Source organism: Salmo salar, chromosome ssa02 (genome assembly GCF_905237065.1).
Source record: "Salmo salar chromosome ssa02, Ssal_v3.1, whole genome shotgun sequence".
Lineage (NCBI taxonomy): Eukaryota > Metazoa > Chordata > Actinopteri > Salmoniformes > Salmonidae > Salmo > Salmo salar.
Window position 1 is genome coordinate 22,823,357 of NC_059443.1, and position 27,008 is coordinate 22,850,364.

The 27,008-nt window shown below is 46.9% G+C and overlaps 2 protein-coding genes across 2 annotated transcripts in view; one reads left to right on the forward strand and one right to left on the reverse strand.

Annotated features, from left to right (window-relative positions):
* Positions 1-16,047, forward strand: part of LOC106576258 (protein capicua homolog) — a 64,480-nt gene extending 48,433 nt beyond the window's left edge. The window contains 13 exon segments of the mRNA XM_045700547.1: positions 138-276; positions 602-699; positions 848-1,799; positions 1,908-2,047; positions 2,303-2,463; positions 2,923-3,113; positions 5,558-6,064; positions 6,163-6,500; positions 6,687-6,844; positions 10,236-10,387; positions 10,576-10,710; positions 12,305-12,481; positions 14,019-16,047. Coding sequence (XP_045556503.1) covers positions 138-276; positions 602-699; positions 848-1,799; positions 1,908-2,047; positions 2,303-2,463; positions 2,923-3,113; positions 5,558-6,064; positions 6,163-6,500; positions 6,687-6,844; positions 10,236-10,387; positions 10,576-10,710; positions 12,305-12,481; positions 14,019-14,287 — 3,417 coding nt within the window. The 3' untranslated portion in view covers positions 14,288-16,047.
* A 1,913-nt stretch (positions 16,048-17,960) lies between these two features.
* Positions 17,961-26,441, reverse strand: znf526 (zinc finger protein 526). The gene is made up of 8 exons (XM_014153513.2): positions 26,208-26,441; positions 23,307-23,900; positions 22,968-23,134; positions 22,726-22,821; positions 21,854-22,632; positions 21,561-21,684; positions 19,841-21,385; positions 17,961-19,711 (listed from the first exon to the last, which is right to left on the reverse strand). Exons 2-8 carry the CDS (start codon positions 23,605-23,607, stop codon positions 19,538-19,540), a joined length of 3,186 nt encoding a protein of 1,061 aa, XP_014008988.2. The 5' UTR covers positions 23,608-23,900; positions 26,208-26,441; the 3' UTR covers positions 17,961-19,537.
* Between the last annotated feature and the right edge of the window lie 567 nt (positions 26,442-27,008).

Consider the following 27,008-nt stretch of genomic DNA (forward strand, 5'->3'; position numbering starts at 1 on the left):
CACAGCCGCTTTACTCCAATGATAAACAGAGGTTTCTTAGTTTGGTGTGTCAATTTTGACTCGTCCCTCTCATCCATCACTTTGTTGTTTTTATATCTGGCTCCCTCTTCCTCCTCCTCTTCCTCCTCCTCTCTCAGATGTGTGGGGATGGCGGTGGCCAGTTTTCGGGGCGCGCCCAGACCCTGTCCCGGTCTCAGAGGGGGGTCAGTGAGGACATGACCAGTGATGAAGAACGCATGGTCATCTGTGAAGAGGAGGGAGACGACGATGTCATCGGTGAGAAACTAAAGTGCTGTGACATCATCTCAACAACAGTTATAAGCTTATTTTTGAGTAAGCCCCTGTAAACACTGCTGGGAAACACAATACTACTGGGAGCTCTTTTCCCATAATGACATCATCTTAATTGGACAGTTTGAGAAATAACTCAGAAATTCAATTGCCCTTCAGGGACAATAAAGGTCTATCTGGTCGCAGGAAATTCCACATGAACGATTCCCAGACATGCATATTACATGTACAATATACTGGCAGAGGAAGTTAGAAATGGGTGTTTATGCACATAAACCATGAGTACCCCCACTCCCCTTTCCCCCTACAGAGGACCAGTACCCTGCCAGCTCCATAGACCTGAAGTGTAAGGAGAGAGTGACGGACAGCGACAGTGACAACGCCTCTGGGAACGAGAGCGATCGCAAGGTAAGTCTCTTCCTTTATCAAGGCTCGATTCAGTTACAGTTGTCTGACTGATCATGTTGTTGATACATTATCGTTATTTAGAGAAGTGGAAAATGCTTTTCACCCTGCTACAGACATTTAGTTGTTTCTCTTTCTGCCTTTGCTCCAGCGTGTCTTTGCTCCAGTGATCTGCTCTTCCTCCTCCCAGCCCACCCCCCACGGACGCTCCGTCTCTCTCTCCTCCTACCCTTCCAAACGCTACGACGAGGAGAGAGGGGGGCTCTCAGACCGCAGGAGGAAGAGAGGAATAGAGGGAGGTGGTGATGGAGGAGGAGTGTCATCCCTCTCTCTTTCCCTGTCCTCCTCAGGCCACTCTGTCATCTCCAGCCCCGGAGGCCCAGTTCCTTCTGCCCTTACCCCCCTTGGCCTGTCTCCTGTCCTGGGCTTGGGGGCTGTCAGAGTGGCCTCTACAGTGGTGACCAACGTGGTTCGTCCGGTCGTGAGCACGCCAGTCCCCATCGCTAGTAAACCCCGAGACGGAGCAGCTTCATCCATTCCTCACCCACCAGACAGGAGGTCCCTCCCATCGCAGCAAGCGCAGCTTCTGATTGGCTCCGGAGTAGGAAGCGGAGGGCCTGGGTACTACTCCTCATCCTCACCCAATCCCATAGGTGCAGGGGCGGGTCCAGGGGGGCTAGTGACCAGCTTGGTGTTCCCGGGACACAGCCAGCCCACCGTCCAGCTCATCAGTCCCTCCCCCCATCCGTCCTCCCACCACCAGCTGCCCCCCCCCGCCCCCGTCTCTGTCCCCACACACAACCACACCAACGGCCCCCTGCCCCTCTCCCTGCTCCAGCCCCAGTTCCTCTCCTCGTCATCTCTGGCATCCCCCGGGGGCAAAGCCATCACACAGGTCCAATACATCCTGCCCACCCTATCAGCCAGCTCTAATCCCAAGAGCCCCTCCCCTCAGCTGCACAACCTGCCCAACAGTATCTTCAACCTGCCCACAGTTCCACCCACCCACATGTCCATAGCCAATGGGAAGCAGGCGGGGCCAGGCTCGCTGATGGGATATGCCTCCAGCCCAGCCGTGGGAGTGGTCAGCCCGGGAGCCAGAGGTGAGGGGGGGGGTCGTACACCAAATCTCTAATAAATGGAGAACTGTGACACTGTTTTCAAAAAAGGCTTAACCTTATCCATATTTTCTTCTCTCTTTCACCCGTTAGTGCAATCCCAGTCCCCAGTCCTACAGGGCAAGATGCTGCTTCCCATGGCAACAGTGAGGACGGCACCCGCCCCTGCCCAGCAGTTCCCCCTCGTGGCTCCACCTCTTCCTGTCCAGAATGGAGCTCAAGCAGGAAGCAAGGTAAGCAGTGTTACCATGGTGATGACAGCCAGACCAAGACATTGAGATTTCAGCAGGTTTATTCTGTATCCCAGGGCTGTCAGAGCTCCAACATGACCATTCTTACTTAGTCTTTGTAATCATAGAATAATCTAAGTAATTACACTTGTAATTACATTTACATTACATTACATTTAATAATTACCCCAGGTGAATGACTAAATACACAGATATCCATCTTCTCACTCTTTCTCCATCTCTCTTTCTCTCTGATAGATCTTCCAGATCGCTCCCATGCCTGTCGTCCAATCCCAGCTCCAGCAAGGCGGGACAGGGCATCCTGGGAGCCCTTTTCCCGTTACCATGGGAACGGCCACAGTATTGCACCCGGGTTCTGCCCCGTCTCAGACTGTGCTGCTGCCGCCCCAACCAACCAGGTAGGAGGACATAGACCAACTCAATCTAACAGTGCACTGTTAGCGCTGCTGACCTACCATAATACATAACACAATGGTTTTGGAAGAGGTGCAGCTCTTGTGTTGTGTGTTAGTCATTCTGCTCTGTTGCTGCTGCTGGCCCAGGCTGCCTCTTCCTCTGCGGTGCCTGCCTGCCGCCCCCTCACTGCCTCTCAGCTCCACCACACAGACACACTCATCTACTGTTTCCTCAACTGTTCAGTCACCCACTGACACCCACTGCACCATTTCTCTCCTCTCTCCTCCTTTCATCCTTGTTCATGTTCTATTTTCCTTTTTTTTTCTCTCTCCTCCTTCACTGCCTGTTTCATCCATCATCTTCTCTCCCACTCATACACACTTTCGCTCTTTCCCTGTTCACCTTAACTCCTCTCTTTTCTCTCCTCTCTCCTCTTTTCTCTCACTCTCTCTTTCTCACAGGATCACCTATGTCCAGTCCACGCCAGGAGTCCCCTCTCCTCTGCCTCTGGGCTCCACGACAACAGGCTCCTCCTCCCCTCAGCAGGCCCAGCCCACCCCTGGATCTGCATATGTTCCGTCGCACCTCGCAACGCTGGGCTTTACAGCCATAGCCCCCCCTGGACAGAACCTAGTCCAACCCCTCATCACAGGTCAGTAGAGCGCTGCTGCCCGAGCCCGACAGGTAGGGCCTGTTTTTCATCAATAACTAGGGTACGGGCAGGGCTCTGTATAACTAAATTGATCAGTAACATTTTGTAGCTGAGCCATTTGCTCGTGCTCTGCTCCAAAGTACAGTCATGTCTGACTAAGATCATAACATGGTGTCAGAAATGCTTCAACCTCGTCCAAGATGAAACAGGAGAGATTATTTAACAGGAAATAAGAATGTTCCTTGAGTGTTGTGGTAGTATAGAGTCTCTCATGTCTCGTCATTTGAGCAGAGCAGCCCAAGCAAAGCCGTTACTATGGATACTCACAGACCCAGAGCCTCCATGAGCAGAGTGCATGCAGAGTGACCAGTGCTTACGGAGCGAGTGACAGACAGAGAGGAGCAGCTAATGGATGAATTAAAGGAGGAAGTTATTTCAGGTTTAGGGCAGGGCCGGGCTTTAAATTTACATTTACGTCATTTAGCAGACGCTCTTATCCAGAGCGACTTACAAATTGGTGCATCCACCTTATGATATCCAGTGGAACAACCACTTTACAATAGTGCATCTATATCTTTTTGGGGGGGAGGGTAGGGGGGGGGTTAGAAGGATTACTTTATCCTATCCTAGGTATTCCTTAAAGAGGAGGGGTTTCAGGTGTCTCCGGGAAGGTGGTGATTGACTCCGCTGTCCTGGCGTCGTGAGGGAGCTTGTTCCACCATTGGGGTGCCAGAGCAGCGAACAGTTTTGACTGGGCTGAGCGGGAACTGTGCTTCCTCAGAGGTAGGGGGGCCAGCAGGCCAGAGGTGGATGAACGCAGTGCCCTTGTTTTGGTGTAGGGCCTGATCAGAGCCTGAAGGTATGGAGGTGCCGTTCCCTTCACAGCTCCGTAGGCAATCACCATGGTCTTGTAGCGGATGCGAGCTTCAACTGGAAGCCAGTGGAGTGTGCGGAGGAGCGGGGTGACGTGAGAGAACTTGGGAAGGTTGAACACCAGACGGGCTGCGGCGTTCTGGATGAGTTGTAGGGGTTTAATGGCACAGGCAGGGAGCCCAGCCAACAACGAGTTGCAGTAATCCAGACGGGAGATGACAAGTGCCTGGATTAGGACCTGCGCCGCTTCCTGTGTGAGGCAGGGTCGTACTCTGCGAATGTTGTAGAGCATGAACCTACAGGATCGGGTCACCGCCTTGATGTTAGCGGAGAACGACAGGGTGTTGTCCAGGGTCACGCCAAGGTTCTTAGCACTCTGGGAGGAGGACACAATGGAGTTGTCAACCGTGATGGCGAGATCATGGAACGGGCAGTCCTTCCCCGGGAGGAAGAGCAGCTCCGTATTGCCGAGGTTCAGCTTGAGGTGGTGATCCGTCATCCACACTGATATGTCTGCCAGACATGCAGAGATGCGATTCGCCACCTGGTTATCAGAAGGGGGAAAGGAGAAGATGAATTGTGTGTCGTCTGCGTAGCAATGATAGGAGAGACCATGTGAGGATATGACAGAGCCAAGTGACTTGGTGTATAGCGAGAATAGGAGAGGGCCTAGAACTGAGCTCAGGGGGACACCAGTGGTGAGAGCACGTGGTGAGGAGACGGATTCCCGCCACGCCACCTGGTAGGAGCGACCTGTCAGGTAGGACGCAATCCAAGAGTGAGCCGCGCCGGAGATGCCCAGCTCGGAGAGGGTGGAGAGGAGGATCTGATGGTTCACAGTATCAAAGGCAGCAGATAGGTCTAGAAGGATGAGAGCAGAGGAGAGAGAGTTAGCTTTAGCAGTGCGGAGAGCCTCCGTGACACAGAGAAGAGCAGTCTCAGTTGAATGACCAGCCTTGAAACCTGACTGATTTGGATGAAGAAGGTCATTCTGAGAGAGATAATTTGCCAGAAGCAATCAGGCCTGGGTAGGGTAGGGCATGGGTTTGGCTCGGGCATAAAATGCATGCCTGTGCAGGGCTCTACAGGTCAGTGCATCCACTTGAAGGACATCTAGAATAAGATGGCCCCATACTGGATGGCTGCCGTTTTACAAGCTCCAACCCAACTTTGCTTGCTGACTTTATCATGTTCTTCTTATTTCTTATTTTTCTATCTGGTGTGTTTCAGTTGTACCTTGTTATTTTTAGTATTACATTGTTATTGATTACTGCAGTGTTGGGGTTAGAGCTGGTTAGAAACTCATTTCACTGTACATGTGTATGTGACATTCAAACTTAACTATGTTGCACTTTTAAGTTCCCTGTGAACTGCAACAGCAGCAACAAGAAAACACCCCTCAGTTTTGAGAACAGGAGCCTTTAGCTTAGAGGAAACAGGTTATCATAATCTGGCCGGTACACTCTGGCCGGTACACTCTGGCCGGTACACTCTGGCCGGTACACTCTGGCCGGTACACTCTGGCCGGTACACTCTGGCCGTTGAAGGGTGTTAACTCTTTCTCTCTCCAGGTCAGCCTCCCCTTCTGGCCCCAGTCCAGTCCCCTACCTGCCCCTCCCTCCCCTCTGGCCCAGCCTCTGCTTCAGGGGGACAGATAATCACCGCCATCTACCCCCCTACCAGCGTCACCATGGCAACCGGGGTGGTCTCCATGGCAGCCGTGCCGCCCAACATGGTGTACACAGTCTCCAGCTCCTCCAGTCTGTCTACCCACATCCTGCCCAAACACACATTCGCCCCCGCCACCCCCACCACACACACTCACACACACACCCAGCTCCAGTCGGACAGACAAACTGACAGGCACACGGGGGAGAGACCCACAGACAGACCGTCTCACTCTCAGTCAGAGAAAGCGGCAGACAGACAAGCGGAGACGCAGCCTGAGCTACAGGCGTACGGACAGACGGACAGGCAAGCCCAGACCTTCAATAAGAGCAGCAGCTTAGTGGCACCCCCAAGTGGCTCCTCATTGTCACTGCGGCCCTGCAGCCCCCCCCTGCCCTCTCACACTTCCAGTAAGTCTAAGACGCCTGCCTTGTTTTTCGAACAAAGATCTAATGCTAAACAAATGCAAGTATATGAGGTAACAAAAAATATATATATATTATTTCAGCAGGCAGTGCACCAGACACCCCCAAACTCCCCCAGCTCCCGGTGAGGACCCCTCAGAAAATCAAAGCCACAGTTGCCAACATCCCGGTGGGCAGCTACGAGGGAGGAGGCCGAGGAAAGGAGAGGGAGAAGAACCGAGAGAGGGAAAGGGAGAAAGAAAGAGAGAACACTGGAGCAAACAGTCGTTTTTCCTTTGAGCTGGAGCGTCCTGGGGAGTCGGCGTCCCCGTCCCAACACACACACACTGCTGAGGAGCCCCCCTCCTCTGACAGACCCCCTGTGGGACACGGCCCTGGGGACAACACTGATACATGCAGCACAGAGGCCAGCAACAAGGAGGTGAGAGAGAGAGAGAGATTGACCGGATGGATTGTTTTGGTTTTTCTTCTCAATAATCAGAGAATGCAAATGAGATCACATTCATGAAAAATAACATACATTTCTGATTTTACACCCTGTGTCCCAAAACTAAACCCTCCCAGCATACTGTATTATTAAACTTGTTCTCCTCTCTGCCCCATTCAGTCTGGGTGGAAGGACTCAGTCCCCTCCTCACCCCTGCCCCCTCCCTTGGGTACAGACCCTGCCCTGCCACCTCCCCAGAGCGACAAAGACGCCCCTCCTCCCAAAAAGGTGAAGGCCCGCCCCCCGCCACTCAAAAGGACCTTTGACTCTGTGGACAAGTGAGTTACCCCGAGTATAGACACACCATCTATCAATTTATAAAACATGTCTGTTAGTGAGTATCCCTGAGTATAGACACACCATCTATCAATTTATAAAACATGTCTGTTAGTGAGTTACCCTGAGTATAGACACACCATCTATCAATTTATAAAACATGTCTGTTAGTGAGTATCCCTGAGTATAGACACACCATCTATCAATTTATACACCATGTCTGTTAGTGAGTTACCCTGAGTATAGACACACCATCTATCAATTTATAAAACATGTCTGTTAGTGAGTTACCCTGAGTATAGACACACCATCTATCAATTTATAAAACATGTCTGTTAGTGAGTATCCCTGAGTATAGACACACCATCTATCAATTTATAAAACATGTCTGTTAGTGAGTTACCCTGAGTATAGACACACCATCTATCAATTTATACACCATGTCTGTTAGTGAGTTACCCTGAGTATAGACACACCATCTATCAATTTATAAAACATGTCTGTTAGTGAGTTACCCTGAGTATAGACACACCATCTATCAATTTATAAAACATGTCTGTTAGTGAGTTACCCTGAGTATAGACACACCATCTATCAATTTATAAAACATGTCTGTTAGTGAGTATCCCTGAGTATAGACACACCATCTATCAATTTATAAAACATGTCTGTTAGTGAGTTACCCTGAGTATAGACACACCATCTATCAATTTATAAAACATGTCTGTTAGTGAGTTACCCTGAGTATAGACACACCATCTATCAATTTATAAAACATGTCTGTTAGTGAGTTACTCTGAGTATAGACACACCATCTATCAATTTATAAAACATGTCTGTTAGTGAGTTACCCTGAGTATAGACACACCATCTATCAATTTATAAAACATGTCTGTTAGTGAGTTACCCTGAGTATAGACACACCATCTATCAATTTATAAAACATGTCTGTTAGTGAGTTACCCTGAGTATAGACACACCATCTATCAATTTATAAAACATGTCTGTTAGTGAGTATCCCTGAGTATAGACACACCATCTATCAATTTATAAAACATGTCTGTTAGTGAGTTACCCTGAGTATAGACACACCATCTATCAATTTATAAAACATGTCTGTTAGTGAGTTACCCTGAGTATAGACACACCATCTATCAATTTATAAAACATGTCTGTTAGTGAGTTACCCTGAGTATAGACACACCATCTATCAATTTATAAAACATGTCTGTTAGTGAGTTACCCTGAGTATAGACACACCATCTATCAATTTATAAAACATGTCTGTTAGTGAGTTACCCTGAGTATAGACACACCATCTATCAATTTATAAAACATGTCTGTTAGTGAGTATCCCTGAGTATAGACACACCATCTATCAATTTATAAAACATGTCTGTTAGTGAGTTACCCTGAGTATAGACACACCATCTATCAATTTATAAAACATGTCTGTTAGTGAGTTACCCTGAGTATAGACACACCATCTATCAATTTATACACCATGTCTGTTAGTGAGTTACCCTGAGTATAGACACACCATCTATCAATTTATAAAACATGTCTGTTAGTGAGTATCCCTGAGTATAGACACACCATCTATCAATTTATACACCATGTCTGTTAGTGAGTTACCCTGAGTATAGACACACCATCTATCAATTTATAAAACATGTCTGTTAGTGAGTATCCCTGAGTATAGACACACCATCTATCAATTTATAAAACATGTCTGTTAGTGAGTTACCCTGAGTATAGACACACCATCTATCAATTTATAAAACATGTCTGTTAGTGAGTTACCCTGAGTATAGACACACCATCTATCAATTTATAAAACATGTCTGTTAGTGAGTTACCCTGAGTATAGACACACCATCTATCAATTTATAAAACATGTCTGTTAGTGAGTTACCCTGAGTATAGACACACCATCTATCAATTTATAAAACATGTCTGTTAGTGAGTATCCCTGAGTATAGACACACCATCTATCAATTTATAAAACATGTCTGTTAGTGAGTTACCCTGAGTATAGACACACCATCTATCAATTTATAAAACATGTCTGTTAGTGAGTTACCCTGAGTATAGACACACCATCTATCAATTTATAAAACATGTCTGTTAGTGAGTTACCCCGAGTATAGACACACCATCTATCAATTTATAAAACATGTCTGTTAGTGAGTTTCCCTGAGTATAGACACACCATCTATCAATTTATAAAACATGTCTGTTAGTGAGTATCCCTGAGTATAGACACACCATCTATCAATTTATAAAACATGTCTGTTAGTGAGTTACCCTGAGTATAGACACACCATCTATCAATTTATAAAACATGTCTGTTAGTGAGTATCCCTGAGTATAGACACACCATCTATCAATTTATAAAACATGTCTGTTAGTGAGTTACCCCGAGTATAGACACACCATCTATCAATTTATAAAACATGTCTGTTAGTGAGTTACCCCGAGTATAGACACACCATCTATCAATTTATAAAACATGTCTGTTAGTGAGTTACCCCGAGTATAGACACACCATCTATCAATTTATAAAACATGTCTGTTAGTGAGTTACCCTGAGTATAGACACACCATCTATCAATTTATAAAACATGTCTGTTAGTGAGTTACCCTGAGTATAGACACACCATCTATCAATTTATAAAACATGTCTGTTAGTGAGTTTCCCTGAGTATAGACACACCATCTATCAATTTATAAAACATGTCTGTTAGTGAGTTACCCTGAGTATAGACACACCATCTATCAATTTATAAAACATGTCTGTTAGTGAGTATCCCTGAGTATAGACACACCATCTATCAATTTATAAAACATGTCTGTTAGTGAGTTACCCTGAGTATAGACACACCATCTATCAATTTATAAAACATGTCTGTTAGTGAGTTACCCTGAGTATAGACACACCATCTATCAATTTATAAAACATGTCTGTTAGTGAGTTACCCTGAGTATAGACACACCATCTATCAATTTATAAAACATGTCTGTTAGTGAGTTACCCCGAGTATAGACACACCATCTATCAATTTATAAAACATGTCTGTTAGTGAGTTACCCCGAGTATAGACACACCATCTATCAATTTATAAAACATGTCTGTTAGTGAGTTACCCCGAGTATAGACACACCATCTATCAATTTATAAAACATGTCTGTTAGTGAGTTACCCTGAGTATAGACACACCATCTATCAATTTATAAAACATGTCTGTTAGTGAGTATCCCTGAGTATAGTCACACCATTTCTCCATTTATAGTATTTTTGTTAGTGAGTATCCCTGAGTCATCCTGACACTTGAAAGGGTTCAGGTACCTTCCTCCTGTGTTTCTCTCCCTCCATCCCCCTCTTCCTCCCAGGGTGTTGTCGGAGGTGTATTTTGAGGAGCGTTTTGCTCAGCTACCAGAGTTCAGGCCAGAGGAGGTGCTGCCCTCCCCCACCCTGCAGAGCCTGGCCACCTCCCCCCGCGCCATACTGGGCAGCTACCGCCGCAAGAGGAAGAACTCCACAGGTAGGAGGGTAGAGGGGAGGGTAGAGGGGAGGGTAGAGGGGAGGTAGAGGGGACTGAAGGAAAGAGGGAGACAGACAACTGAGATTTACATTTTCTGTTGCAAAACATTTTGCTACGGTGTGCCCCACTGAAGTAGAGGCATCTGCTAATCGTTTATATATATCTCTCTCATCCCCTCTTCTGTCCAGACCTGGACTCGTCCACAGAGGACCCCGTGTCTCCTAAGAGGAAGAGCAGACGGCGCTCCAGCTGCAGCTCGGAGCCCAGCACACCCAAGAGCGCCGCCAAGTGTGAGGGAGACGTCTTCACCTTCGACCGACCAGGTAGGAACACAGACGTGCTCACACCCTCATTGGAAGGTTTATTAATGTACAGTGCCTTCGGAAAGTATTCAGACCCCTTGACTTTTTCCACATTTTGTTACGTTACAGCTTTATTCAAAAATGTATGAAATGTATACATTTTTTTTCAGCAATCTACACAATACCTCAATGACAAGGCGAAAACAGGTTTTCAGATTTTTATTTGCATAAGTTTTCAGACCCTTTGCTTTGCGGTGCATCCTGTTTCCATTGATCATCCTTGAGATGTTTCTACTACTACATTGGAGTCCACCTGTGGTAAATTTAAATTGATTGGATATGATTTGGAAAGGCACACACCTGTCTATATAAGGTCCCACAGTTGACAGTGCATGTAAACCAAGCCATGAGGTCGAAGGAATTGTCCTTAGAGATCAGAGACAGGATTGTGTTGAGGCATAGATCTGGGGAGGGGTGCCAAAAAATGTCTGCAGCATTGAAGTTCCCTAAGAAGACAGTGGCCTCCATTCTTAAGTGGAAGAAGTTTGGAACCACCAAGACTCTTCCTAGAGCTGGCCGCCCGGCCAAACTGAGCAATCAAGGGAGAAGGGCCTTGGTCAGGGAGGTGACCAAGAACCCGATGGTCACTCTGACAGAGCTCCAGAGTTCCTATGTGGAGATGGGAGAACCTTCCAGAAGGACAACTATCTCTGCAGCACTCCACCAATCAGGTCTTTATGGTAGAGTGGCCAGACAGAAGCCACTCCTCAGTAAAAGGCACATGACCGCCCACTTGGAGTTTGCCAAAAAGCACCTAAAGACTCTCAGACCAGAGAGGGAATGCCAAGCGTCACGTCTGGAGGAAACCTGGCACCGTGCCTATGGTGAAGCATGGTGGTGGCAACATCATGCTGTGGGGATGTTTTAAGTAGCAGGGACTGGGAGACTAGTCAGGATCGAGGCAAAGAACAGAGAGATCCTTGATGAAAACCTACTCCAGAGCACTCAGGACCTCAGACTTGGGCGACGGTTCACCTTCCAACAGGACAACAGCACTAAGCACACAGCCAAGACAATGCAGGAGTGTCTTCGGGACAAGTCAATGTCCTTGAGTGGCCCAGCCAGAGCCCGGACTTGAACTCGATCGGACATCTCTGGAGAGACTTGAAAATGGCTGTGCAGCAACGCTCCCCATCCAACCTGACAGCTTGAGAGGAATAGGAAAAACTCCCCAAAAATACAGGCGTGCCAAGCTTGTAGCATCATACCCAAGAAGACTCGAGGCTGTAATCGCTGCCAAAGGTGTTTCAACAAAGTACTGAGTAAAGGGTCTGATTACTTATGTAAATGTGATATTTAAATTTGCAAACAATTCTAAAAACCTGTTTTTGCTTTGTCATTATGGAGTATTGTTTGTAGATTGAGGGATAAAAACAATGTAATCAATTTTAGAATAAGACTGTAATGTAACAACTGAAATAAGTCAAGGGGTCTGAATACTTTCCGAATGCACTGTATAATTAACTGCCAAAACTGCTCTCCCAAATCCTAAAATATACGTGCCATGTTTACACAAATGTTTTATATAAAATACTAACCAGAGTGTGTCTGTCAGCCCCCCCGTCTGTGTGTCCCCCTCCAGGGTCTGGGACAGGGACAGGTGCTGACGGAGAGGACATCCTGGGGGAGCTGGAGTTTGACAAGGTGCCCTACTCCTCTCTGAGACGCACCCTGGACCAGAGACGAGCCCTCGTCATGCAGCTCTTCCAGGAGCATGGCTTCTTCCCCTCAGGTCACTACAGACACACACTTGCATATAGATTTTTGTATACAGTACCAGTCAAAGGTTTGGACATACCTACTCATTCAAGGGTTTTTCTTTATTTTGACTATTTTCTACATTGTAGAATAATAATGAAGACATCAAAACTATGAAATAACACAAATGGAATCAAGTAGTAACCAAAAAAGTGTTAAACAAATCAAAATAAATTCTTCAAATAGAAACCCTTTGCCTTGATGACAGCTTTGCGCACTCTTGACATTCTCTCAACCAGCTTCACCTGGAATGCTTTTCCAACAGTCTTGAAGGAGCTCCCACATATGCTGAGCACTTGTTGGCTGCTTTTCCTTCACTCTGCGGTCCAACTCATCCCAAACCATCTCAATTGGGTTGAAGTCAGGTGATTGTGGAGGCCAGGTCATCTGATGCAGCACTCCATCACTCACCTTCTTGTTCATATAGCTCTTACACAGCCTGGAGGTGTGTTGGGTTATTGTCCTGTTGAAAAACAAATGATAGTCCCACTAATCGCTAACCACATTGGATGGCATATCGCTGCAGAATGCTGTGGTAGCCATGCTGGTTAAGTGTGCCTGCCTTGAATTCTAAATAAATCACAATGTCACCAGCAAAGCACCTCCACACCATAACACCACCTCCTCCATGCTTCACGGTGGGAACCACACATGCGGAGATCATCCATTCACCTACTCTGCGTCTCACAAAGACACAGCGGTTGGAACCAAAAATCTCAAATTTGAACTCATCAGACCAAAGGACAGATTTCCACTGGTCTAATGTCCATTGCTTGTGTTTCTTGGCCAAAGCAAGTCTCTTCTTCTTATTGGTGTCCTTTAGTATTGGTTTCTTTGCAGCAATTCAACCATGAAGGCCTGATTCACACAGTCTCCTCTGAACAGTTGATGTTGAGATGTGTCTGTTACATGAACTCTGAAGCATTTATTTGGGATGCAATTTCTGAGGCTGGTAACTCTAATGAACTTATCCTCTGCAGCAGAGGTAACTCTGGGTCATCCATTCCTGTGGCGGTCCTCATGAGAACCAGTTTCATCATAGCGCTTGATGGTTATTGCGACCGTACAAAGTGCTTGAAATGTTCAGTATTGACTAACCTTCATGTCTTAAAGTAATGATGGACTGTCGTTTCTCTTTGCTTATTTGAGCTGTTCTTGCCATAATATGGACTGGGATTTTCACCAAATAGGGTTATCTTCTGTATACCACCCCTGCACATTTTTGGTTACTGCATGACTCTATATGTGTTATTTCATAGTTTTGATGTCTTCACTATTATTCTACAATGTAGAAAATGGTCAAAATAAAGAAAAACCCTGGAATGAGTAGATGTCCAGACTTTTGACTGGTACTGTACATAGGCCCTACTCTCACTCTCATTTACAGTGTACACATGTACACACACAAAGTCCTCCCCACTCAGCAAAATGTGTTTTTTCTACATTCCTAGTCAAACAACAATAATCAACACTTCCTCTCTGTCTTCCTCCTCCTCCTGTCCGCCCTCCAGCCCAGGCCACAGCAGCCTTCCAGGCACGCTACTCAGACATCTTCCCCACCAAGGTGTGTCTGCAGCTGAAGATCAGGGAGGTCCGACAGAAGATCATGCAGACTGCCGTCCCCTCTGAGACCAATGAGGCCTGCTCGCTCCCTGGACCGTCTGGCGCCCAATCAGGGGAAGGGACAGGAGGCGGGGCAGAGCCATTGGTAGAGGAGGCGGATCAAGAGAGGGAGGGTAGTCCAGAGGAGCTGAGGGATTCGCAGGAGTCTTCTAGATGAAGGATGCCGACAGGCTGGATTGACCAATCAGCGATGGACCAGTTCCCCAAATCCCGCCTCTTCTTAATTTTGTTAAAGCTACACCCCTCTGTCTCTCCGTGTATCTGGACCTGTTTCTCGCTCTCTCTCGCTCTCTCTCTCTCTCGCTCTCTCTCGCTCGCCTCTCTCTCTCTCTCTCTCCACAGAGAGCCAGGTCAGAAATAGCAAGTGGAAGAGACAAAGAAAGAGGATGTGTCTGCAAAATGTGTGAGGTGGAATTGTTTTAAAACTTAAAAGGGGATTTTTTTAAGTGTAATTCCCCCTCCAAAAAAAATGCCGTTTAAAATGCCAGTGACACGCACACAGACAGCTGATGAACCCCAAACTCCAGTACCCACACTTGAATTAGCACTTTGTTAGTAGTATTAATATTATCCTTGTAAGCTTCCATTGATGCCAGTGGACTATAGACTATACAATAACTCTCCAGCTGTTTCCCATTGCCTTGGAGCAGGGCCCATCTTTCAGACTGCAATGCATATCACGTAGTGGGACTGTTTGAGGTAATTTATCTGACTCTAACAGGACTGACTTTGTTGTTTTTAAAAATGGAGGGCTTGGGAAGCAAGATCAGTTAATTGGCTGCTGAAGAGGGTCTGGCTCTTAAGTCTCCCATTGGCTCATTTGTTTCTGCTGGACATTAGGGGGCTGGGTCCCCACTGGCTTGAGATGATGCCATTGGATGGAGAGGCCGCACTACCCTGGTGAGGGATCAGAAGGATACTTGTTTTATTGTTAGATTTTTCGCTACTTTGAATCATGTAAGCATAACTTCAGGACAGGTCTGTGAGGGGGACTGGAGAGAGTTTAGGACCTCGCCCTCACTTCTACAGGAAATGCCAGTAATGATGCACCAAGCGTTCCTGCTAGTCTGATTCGCTCGCCATGAGGGAAGGAGGCGGGGAGAAGGAGTCAATGGGCACATCATGGCTTTACATTTCTCACTGTCACTTCAACCATATTTTATGTATTTGTAGACTTTAGTTGAGAACCCAGAGGACGTCAGGCTGACAGGCCTATTACTTCTAATGCCAAGCAGTTTTATCCAACTTTGTTTTTTTTAAAGACATCAAACTTGTCTTTTTTTTTTTATGAAACACATGTAATGTTGCAGTTCATTATGTTATTATTGTATTACTGTTACTAATATTACTCCTCTCATTGTTATAGTGGACCTGATCCTTACTACGGGCTGGTATCAATGTCATTTGATTAGCTCTCGCAACCTGTTTTCTTATTTGAGGGGAAATGGGATGGTCCTCACCTGTGCCTCTTGCCCTCTTTGTCTTCCCTTTCAACACCCTCACTTCGCTCCAGCAAGGACCTGGGGTGACAAATCTTTTTATTCATTTCAATGAGGGATAACAAAGAGAAGAGGGTTGACATTTGTATTCCCCTGCTAGTAAGTTTGATTATATAGCCGCCTCCTTCCTCCACCTCCTTTTCCTTCCCTTCTTACTGTTCTCTCTAGGCCTTTTTTTGGGGGTGGGAGGAGATAAGCCTGGAGGGGGCAGGGCAGTATAAAGAGTGGTAGGGTATAATATTGGTTGTCTTTGTGCAAGACCTGGTTGTGTTGTACATATTATTTACTGTAGTCAGGAGACTCACTATAATATTGTTAAGGAACAATGTGTAACTGACTTGTATTGACTTTTAAAAGACGCCATTACACAAGGTCAAACTCCAAAAATGTACAAATGAATAATAAATATGAATATTAACACTTGTTTACTCCTTGTTTTACTGAGATACAGTATGCAATATATACATTTATGAATAATTTAAGTTTATCTGTCTTTCAGTATAGATAGATGTTCAAGTTAACATTTTTCACTAGTTTTTAATGTATCACACAGCTGAACCATCAGTTATTGATTAGCTATTATTGTCCAACTATACTGAACAAAAATATAAATATAACATGTAAAGTGTTGGTCCCATGTTTCATGAGCTGAAATAAAAGATCCCAGAAATGTTCCATATGCACAAAAAGCTTATTTCTCTCAAATGTTGTGCACAAATTTGTTTACATCCCTGTTAGTGAACATTTCTCCTTTGCCAAGATAATCCATCCACCTGACAGGTGTGGCATATCAAAAAGCTGATTTAACAGCATGATCATTACACAGGTGCAGCTTGTGCTGGGGACAAAAGTCCACTCTAAAATGTGCACTTGAGTCACACAACACAATGCCACAGATGTCTCAAGTTGAGGGAGAGCACAATTGGCATGCTGACTGCACGAATGTCCACCAGAGCTGTTGCCTGAGAATGTAATGTTAATTTCTCTACCATAAGCCACCTCCAACGTTGTTTTTGAGAATTTGGCAGTACGACTAACCGGCCTCACAACCACAGACCACGTGTAACCACGCCATCCCAGGACCTCCACATCCGGCTTTTTCACCTGGGGGATCGTCTGAGACCAGCCACCTGGATAGCTGATGAAACAAAAGTATCTGTCTGTAATAAAGCCCTTTTGTGTGGAAAAATGCATTCTGATAAGCTGGGGATGGCGGGCCTATGTCCTACCAGGCTCACCCATGGCTGCGCCCCTCCCCAGTCATGTGAAATCCATAGATTAGGGCCTAATGGATTTATTTCTTTATATGAACTGCAACTCAGTAAAATTGTTGCATGTTGCAATTATATTTTTGTTCAGTATATAACCACTACCGTTCAAAATTTTGGGATCACTTAGAAATGTCCTTGTTTTTGAAAGAAAAGCAAATGTTTTGTACATTAAAATAACATCAAATTGATAAGAAATAGTGTAGACATTAATGTTGTAAATGACTATCGTAGCTGGAAACGGCTGATTTTTTTATGGAATATATACAGAGGCCCATTATCAGCAACCATCACTCCTGTGTTCCAATGGCACGTTGTGTTAGCTAATCCAAGTTTATCATTAGAAATGCAATTATGTTTGCACAGCTGAAAACTGTCATTCTGATTAAAGAAGCAATAAAACTGGCCTTCTTTAGACTAGTTGAGTATCTGGAGCATCAGCATTTGTGGGTTTGATTACAGGCACAAAATGTCTAGAAACAAAGTACTTTCATCTGAAACTTGTCAGTCTATTCTTGTTCTGATTAATGAAGGCGATTCCATGTGAGAAATTGCCAAGAAACTGAAGATAAACTTGGATTAGCTAACACAGCGTGCCATTGGAACAGGATGGTTGCTGATAGTGAGCCTTTGTACACCAATGTAGATATTCCATAAAAAAAACAATTCTGCCATTTCCAGCTACAATAGTCATTTACAACATTAAATGTCTACACTGTATTTCTGATCAATTTGATGTTATTTTAATGGACAAAAAAAATGTGCTTTTCTTTCAAAAACAAGGACATTTCTAAGTGACCCCAAACTTTTGAACAGTAGTGTGTGTATGTATATATATTTTAAAAAACAGTTTAGTCATTGGGGAGAATGCAAGGACATACATTTCTTATGGGGACATGTATTGAGAAGGAGAATACTGCACATAAAACAATATAAAAAGTGTGTGTGCTTGCCCTTATGTTAATTTTCCCTGGGCTTGATCTGTTCTTCAAAAGGAGGGAGAATGGGGTCCAGTATCAAGACACAGTAACACACACTGTCACATAACAAAACAGGCATAGCATATTATCAAATATCATTTAATCATTCATTTATCTGTTTACAGCAAAAGGAGGAATAGTCATTGTTTTCAAAGTAAAAATCACATATTACAGACAAACACTGAATGAACATCCATGGGCAGTCAAGAACATGACAAACACAGGAAATGGCCCTTGATTCACGTCTGTCACAACTACCTCTCCACCACCACTGACCGGCTCTGCCCTGTCTTTCTGAACAGGAGATCGTAACACGTTTGGTCTGTAGGAGTGAATGAACACCTACTGTTGTCCTGCCTGCTGCAATTGTAGACTATCGTTTTTATACTCAACAATGACAACCAGACCAGTGTTCCTACACTCCTGTAGTTCACTAGATCCCAGTTTCATCTTCTACTGCTCCCTATACATTCACCCCAATAGGATAACAGTCAGTAAAACATGCTCTCTGCCAGTCAGGAGTCAGAACAGTCCCACAGCCCACACAGGTAGTTCTGTCATGGTTCTCTGATAGATGAGAGCCTCTCACTGGCTCTCAGTAGCTGTAGATACATCTTTGAGGCTTGTTTGATGGTTCTATGACAGTTCTGTGATAGTTCTGAGTCGTGTTTGTTTGACCCTCAGAGTAGATAGTCGTGTGATGGTTCTGTGAGGGTTATCTGATGGTTCTGTCATGGTTCTGTGAGGGTTATCTGATGGTTCTGTCATGGTTCTGTGAGGGTTATCTGATGGTTCTGTCATGGTTCTGTGTTGTCTCTGTCTGGCCTTTAGATGAGCTGTAGACTGTCTACAGTGATGGAGTCCATCCCCAGACTGTTAGATGAGCTGTAGACTGTCTACAGTGATGGAGTCCATCCCCAGACTGTTAGATGAGCTGTAGACTGTCTACAGTGATGGAGTCCATCCCCAGACTGTTAGATGAGCTGTAGACTGTCTACAGTGATGGAGTCCATCCCCAGACTGTTAGATGAGCTGTAGACTGTCTACAGTGATGGAGTCCATCCCCAGACTGTTAGATGAGCTGTAGACTGTCTACAGTGATGGAGTCCATCCCCAGACTGTTAGATGAGCTGTAGACTGTCTACAGTGATGGAGTCCATCCCCAGACTGTTAGATGAGCTGTAGACTGTCTACAGTGATGGAGTCCATCCCCAGACTGTTAGATGAGCTGTAGACTGTCTACAGTGATGGAGTCCATCCCCAGACTGTTAGATGAGCTGTAGACTGTCTACAGTGATGGAGTCCATCCCCAGACTGTTAGATGAGCTGTAGACTGTCTACAGTGATGGTGTCCATCCCCAGACTGTTAGATGAGCTGTAGACTGTCTACAGTGATGGAGTCCATCCCCAGACTGTTAGATGAGCTGTAGACTGTCTACAGTGATGGTGTCCATCCCCAGACTGTTAGATGAGCTGTAGACTGTCTACAGTGATGGAGTCCATCCCCAGACTGTTAGATGAGCTGTAGACTGTCTACAGTGATGGAGTCCATCCCCAGACTGTTAGATGAGCTGTAGACTGTCTACAGTGATGGAGTCCATCCCCAGACTGTTAGATGAGCTGTAGACTGTCTACAGTGATGGAGTCCATCCCCAGACTGTTAGATGAGCTGTAGACTGTCTACAGTGATGGTGTCCATCCCCAGACTGTTCTCCAGGGCTGTGTGGTAGATCTCTATAGCCTCAGCCAGGGGTAGGGTTCCTCCCTCACTGGTCTCTATGATGGCGATGGTCTCTCCGAACTCATTACACATGATGGTGGGAGTACCCTGGGTCTGGATAGGAAAGGAAGCATTGTATCGAGGATGTGAGAGAAAAACATTTGAACAACATATTTTCTCAATTTTACAGACTCACACACCCTCAGAGGCCGCACACAGACCCCGCCAGCCCCTCCCCCTCACCTGCTGTAGGGCCGACGTCTGTATGTGGATCAGCTGAGGCTGCCCATTGGCCAGTTCCACCTGGGATGCCTCCACTAGCGCCACGGCGGCACTGGTCTCCATGGCAACCTGTGCTGCGGCCGCCTCCTCCTGCCTCTGCTGGCGTGCGTGGGTCTTCCTGTGGTTCCGCAGGTTGGAGAAGGACTTGAAGGCCTTGCCACACACCAGACAGGCGTGGGGGCGCTCCCCCGTGTGCGTACGCCGGTGCTCCGCCAGGTGCATGCTCTGGACAAAGCCCTTGTCACATATTTCGCAGCGGAATGGCCGCTCCCCTGTGTGCGTGCGCAAGTGCTCTCGCAGGTGCGTGTTCTGCCGGAAGCGCTTGCCACACAGGTTGCAGGGGAAGGGGCGCTCTCCTGTGTGGATGCGCTGATGCAAGGTCACGCCTGAGGAGGAGACAAACAGCTTACCGCAGGTTAGACACTGGTGGGATTTACCCCTGGCCACTGCACCACCACAGGTCCGACCAGGAACCAGGCCGTGGCTCAGCTGATGCAGACGCCAGTTGGCTGCAGAGTTGAGCTTCTTCCCACACACAGTGCAGTCCAGGCCCCCTCTCATAATGCTGGTGGTCCCTGTGTCTTCTGAGGTGGAGGGCTCTGAGAGGGGCTCCCCGTCAGGGCACACTTGGGGCTGGCTCTCTAACCCTCCCTCTCTGTCTGCCTGGGCCTCAGTGGGGTGGACCTCCTGACAGTGGCGGTCTCTCTTCCTCCTGTGCAGGAAGCCAGCCTGGCAGTGGGGGCAGGAGAACGGGGCCAGGGCCCCCGGGTGAACAGTGTAGCGGTGGGCGGCTAGCTTGGCCGGCCGTACGAAGGTGGCGGGGCAGTCCGGGCAGGGCCAGGGAGGGAGGTTGGCATGGAGTAGGCGGTGCTGCCGGAGGTTGGATGACTGGGTGAATGTCCGGTGGCAGATGTCGCAGCGGTAGGGGCGCACGCCAGAGTGGGTGAGGTTGTGGCGAGACAGGTTGGCCAGGGACGAGAAGGTCTTTCCGCAGTCTGAGCACTGGAAGGGCCGCTCGCCGGTGTGCGTACGCAGGTGGTTGCGTAGGTGCATCTGCTTCTTGAAGGTCTTGGTGCACACGGAGCACTTGAAGTGTCGCTCGGATACGTGGGCCGTATGGCGGCGTTTGACCAGGTGGAGCAGGGAGGGGAAAGCCTGAGGGCAGGAGGGGCAGGGGAACGCGCCCCGGGGACCAGCGAGGTTAGGGTCAGTAGAGGAACCAGGATCAGCAGTCTGTTCTCCCGGTTGGGACTCTCCACTGCCCCCTGGTGTCCCCTCCACATCCACCCCGTTCTCCTTTCCTCCCTCTGCCCTGCTCAGGGAGCTGGAGGCAGTGTCCTCCCCCGACTCGCCTATCTCCATCTCTGCCTCGGTAAGGGGGGCCATCAGGTTCTCCTCGTCCCCCTCCGTCTCCATGGGGCTGCCCTCACCCCCATCCCTCAGGGCCCGGGCTCTCTGAAGGATGGACAGGGCTGACAGGGACATCCTCCTGGGGACCGCTGGGACCTGCACAGGACATCGTCAAAACAAATGCTAAGTGACCAATATGGGACTGAATTTAACTAGAGAAACAAAACATTTGCACACATTTGTCATTGATGATGTGCACAAAACATTTGTCAAGTTAGAACTTGGAACTATAAGAACAATATTACCATTTTTAAAAAGAAAACGTGGTTACCAGGACGACAGGGGTAGCTGCTTTGGTGGTGTGTGTTCTACGGTGGTACAGGAACTTGGTCATATTGGTGAAGGTCTTGGCACAGTGCTCACACCTGTGGAGCGGCTCTGCTGTGTGAGACTTCCTACAGGACGGAGCGAGGGATGAAGAGAGAGGTAGGGAGGGGCGGATATGAAAAGAGAAGATATGTCTCAGAGCCTTCAATACAATAGCATTGAAAAAGCAATAGGCAGAAAAACATTGGGGATTGTGATGGTTCATGATGAGAACATGATGTCTGGTCAGGCACCTACCTGTGTATGATGAGGGTCATCTCTGTGTTGAAGCCGTGACCACAGTCCACACACAGATACCGAGCCTCCCCGGAGTGAGAGCGCATGTGTGTCTGCAGTGACATCGCCTTCTTAAACACCTTGTCACACTCCCGGCACTCGTATGTGCCATGCTCGTGCACGCGCCTGTGTGCCGCCAGCCGATTGGCTGACGTGAAGGTACGCTGGCATTGGCTGCAGTGCAGGCATAGGGGTGTGTTTCTAGATCTTTTAGCCAAGGCGCGTCTCCCCGTTCCCTTCCCCCTATCCTCTGCCACCCTCCCCCCATTCCCCTCCCCTCTCTCCTCCTCCCTCCCTCCGTCCTCCTCGTATCCCATCATCACCCCGTCCTCGCCGCTCTCCTTCTCCTGGGCCAGGAAGTGCTCCCCCTGGTGTTGCAGGAAGTCCTCTGGGGTCTGGAAGAGGAGCGCACACTCGGAGCACTCATAGGGGTGGAAGATCACCACCTCCCCCTGCTGCTCCTCCCGGACAGCAGACAGCGCCACCTCCAGTCTCTGGAGGCCGTTCTCCGGGACCCCCAGCTTTCCTACCGAGCCCACCCCTAGAGGAGTGAGCAGAGGGGGCAGCAGCTTGGCGCGCCGTAGGCCGGGGGTACTGGAGCCATCGGCCAGGGCCTGGGCACTGCAGATCTGGAGACGCATTGTGGCCGAGCCGGGAAGGGGGGAGACGGGGGGTAGGAAGGTGGCCCGGGAGGGGGTCGAGGGCTGGGGGGCAGACTGATGTTGTTGTTGGGCCAGGACCTAAGGGGGGGGGGCACAGACATGATCATGTTTGAGTGAGAATAACTGGTTACTGGTTATAAAAAGCTTTTTGACATGAAGTGTGTACAATACCTGTGCTAAGATCTCCCCAGCTTGTTGTTCACTCAAGACAAAGTTCTGAACACCGACCAAGGGTGTCACAGTACCATCGGGCTGCAGCACATACTCCTGGGAGAGAGAGGAGGGGGGAGGAAGTTTAAGCCAAGAAAGGAAACCCCTGATTCTGCCTGTCTGCTTTTGCGCTAAAGAACAACAGCCTGTGAGCCCTTTGATAAAGGGTTTGCTGATGAAATGTGTTGGTATTTAATACTCACAGTCTCTGTGGCACTGTGTGTGCTGCTCTTGCTGTGGGTCTGTCTGTGGGCCAGCCACACCTCTGGAGAGTCAAACAGGGCCAGGCAGTCTAGACACTGGTACTGGACAGGCCCCGACACCTGGCCCTCTGTCCCTGCCTCGTCCGTCTCCAACACCTCACACAGTTCTGGGGAACACAACGTTCAGCAGGTGAGTCTCACTATCTAGCCCCTCTACATTCAAACAACCTCTGCCTTTCATCCTTGAAACAAACCACCACCTTTCACCCCCCCTCCTCTTAAAGACACATATCCACCCTTTCCTGTCCTCCACCATCCCCTCCATCCTCCCCCTCTCACCATGGTCCTCTGTCTCCAACCCTGCCTCTCTCATGTGCAGCTCCTGGTGCAGTAGCAGTTCATCTGGGTTCCTGAGGAGGGCACCACACTCCAGGCACTGGTACTGGCTGTCCCCGTACTCTGAGATGCCCTGGATGGCCATGGCCTCCCCAGCCTCCCCCTCTTCTCCCTCCTGCCCTGTGTGGATCTGCTGGTGCATCAGCACTTCTTCTAGGGTGTTGAAGAGCTGGTGGCACTCGCTGCACATGTACTGGTGCTGCACGTCGTACATGCCCTCTGGGTCCTCCTGCTGGTCATCCATGACTACTGCAAGGCGGTTTTTGTAGGGCCGTGTGTGTGCGTGCGTGTTAGTCAGCACAATTCAATGAATGATAAAAAGGCTCCTGTCCTGGTCTGAGTTATAGCTCTGTGTTACGATCCTGATACAAGTGTGCCTCGATGGTTGAATTGAAGACTTTAAAGTCTGTTAGTGAGCAAACGGTGTGTTTTGAGTTTAGGGCTTGAACCAGTAACAATGATTTGTAAAGTAGCTAGCCTCTTTCCTCATATCTCTCACTATGATGTTCTGTGATGTCAGGACAACGGCGAGGGAGCCTGCAAAAAAGCAAAATACAGTAGTCTCAGTCAGCTACTTGGTATCACCTCTCCCAAACCCCAACTGGCCCATAGACATTATTTTAGTTTACAATGATGTAGGTCATTTCCATGTAAAAGGAGCCATGAACACCAACATGCGATGTTGATAGGAGCATATCTCAATGTGGCCCTCACACAATCATGGCCACCTAATCATCCCCAGCTTCCAATTGGCTCACTCATCGCCCCTCTTCTCCCCTGTAACTATTCCCCAGGTCGTTGCTGTAAATGAGAATGTGTTCTTTGTCAACTAAGGGCTAAATAAATACAATTAAAATGAATAACAAAAAATATATATCAAAATGGGTGTCAAATGAAAGCTAAGAGTCTATATTTTGGGGAAATGAAGTCATAGATAAATGTTTCTAGTAATTGCTTGGATTTCTGGGGGGTCTTAGAAAACATCTACCAGATAAGCCTTAAAAAAGGGATAGAAATACATCCAAACACAATAATGTTGAAGTAATATTTAGGTAAACTATTATCAACACTTAGCCTATATTTAGTTTTGGAGAAATGATTTGCCTTCTTAAACACTGCCTTGTAATTCCGTTACCAAAAACCACATATCTTTAAGATCTTCAAGAGGATACTGAAAGTTCACAGAACTAGAAGGTAGACCTACCAATTAGTTTGTGTTTTGAACGGTTTATGAATTATTTAGTGATTATAACTTGTAATTCTCTTACCAAATCGGTAACATAATTACAGAAAAAAAAGTACCGGAATTAATTGGGGCGGCAGGTAGCCTAGGGGTTAGAGCATTGGACTAGTAACCGAAAGGTTGCAAGATCGAATCCCTGAGCTGACAAGGTCAAAATCTGTCGTTCTGTCCCTGAACAAGGCAGTTAACCCACTGTTCCTAGGCCGTCATTGAAAATAAGAATTTGTTCTTAACTGACTTGCCTAGTTAAATAAAGGTAAAATAAAAAATTACAGCAATTGAATTGACGACAATGGGAAATCAAAGCATAATGTGCTCCCTTCCACTGGCATGCTGTTATGTTCAGCTCATAACTGTTTTCTGTCTCTTTCTGTTGTCTGGTGGTCAAAGCGAGAGTGTTGACAACCTCTCGCTCGCTCTATCACCTCTCCCGACTCTTACTGACACCTACCCATGAGCCCCCTCTCTTTACATTTACTGTTACTGTAACCAGCATCCGCACCCACCGCACATCCACAGACGTTGAAAAATAGTTGAAATATCAACGTCCACAGACGTAATTTTTGGGGAAGGACTTGATTTGACCACGATTGGTGACCGGACCAAATTTCAACCAATCATAGATGTCTATGTTTCACAAGTTTGGACAGCACAGTACAGTGGAGAAAAGTAGAGTATAGTACAGTAGAGTTCAGTAGCGCACACTAGAGTACAGTAATGTACTGTACTCTATTGTGTTCTACTGTAATGTCCAAACTTGTGAAACATAGACAATCGAATTTGGTCTTGTTTGGGGGCGGAGCTCATTCAAATAATAGCCAGTGTGTAGAATGATACTCATATATGCGAAGGATGATATTGCATATTTCTACCTTTGTGTACCTATTCGGGATAAATCACAATAAAGAAAATGACATTCATAACCATAAATTATGCACTTCTGTGTAGTACAGATCAGGGACCCATGATGTAATTCCATTACAGTAATTCTGTTACTTCATTTACTGTAGTTCAGTAACCAAAAGAGATTTACCGTAATTCTGTTAACAAACTTCGCACCTACACTATTGTTCGAGTAAATGTTTTTTTGTTTAGCATACATTTTAAAGTGAAAAATCTGAGTCTCAGCATAATTCCGTTACCATGGAATTTCCCTGTAGCTATTGCATGGCTATTGCATAAAATCGTCTTAGAAAATAGAGCTGATAGCTACACGCTAATCAGAAGCTGCCACCAGCAGCAGAAACTAACTGCATGTAGGCGCCAAACGCTGGTGACGGGATGTGCATTATTACATGCATTTTTTCTACTCACATATGGCATATAATTCATGACATTTAGTTTATACAAGCCACAGTGCTGCATAACTGATCATGTGTAGCATGATAGCTTGCGACATTGCTTCTTGTGTGTTATCATTCATGTGGCGAGCTGTTGGCGGCGCTCTCTCGGATATCCGAGACCTCTTCGGAGGCACCGCTGTCTCCTGACTGTGGCTCCCCGGCTCAAGGCGGTCGTCAGGCGGCGCTATCCACTTTTCCCCGCAGGTCTCCGGTAGACACGACAGGCCCTTCCTTCCCCTCCCGTTCAAAGAATCTTACCTCTCATCTACTGTCGTTGGACAATCCCTCGTGAGGTAGTCACAAAGCTCCGCAGAAGCAACAATGCACTCTCCGTTCCGTCTTTAAGTGAATAATGCACTGATTGAACGGTACGCTTTAAAATCGTTAACCTTCTGGCAGAGAAACATTTCGGTGCACAAAAAATATCGTTTGTTCGCGGATCGTTCTCCTGTTGTCGGCACGCTCTGCTGCCTTTCGCTATGGCCTTGTGACTTTGGAAGGCAGTGATTGGATACATTCCCTGTCAGTCATCAAGCGGTCTTTGCATGGTTGACAGGGCATTTTCACAAAACGTACTGTATATTTGCGGTAGTGGAAGTTTACTGTCACCATGTCGGTGTGGTTTGCAATTTGTTTTTGTATCTACTTTAGACCTGTTTTACTTTTTTTTAAACCGCACTCATCTGATCCTATTTGTTTAAACTTAAAATAATGGAAACTTTGAATAATGGATCATTGTTATGCTATATTAATATCACAATAATGATAATATGTACAGTGTTTGCTAACCCTGCAATCTGAAACAACAATAAAATGACTTCTATAACTTGTTGTTGAATTGCCACAAGCTAACACACCTCTACTCCAACTCCTTAGCTGTCTGAATGAAGACGAGTGGCTAAAGGTGCTTGTCCACCAGGCAGTGAGAAGAATCCACTCTCATTTCTTCTGGTGATAACATCATGTGGACCTGCTATATTTTTTGATTTTCAAATCTATTTTCATGCCAAGATGATCAACTTGGTCTGCTCTTTTCTCTACCTTTGTGTGTGTGTATGT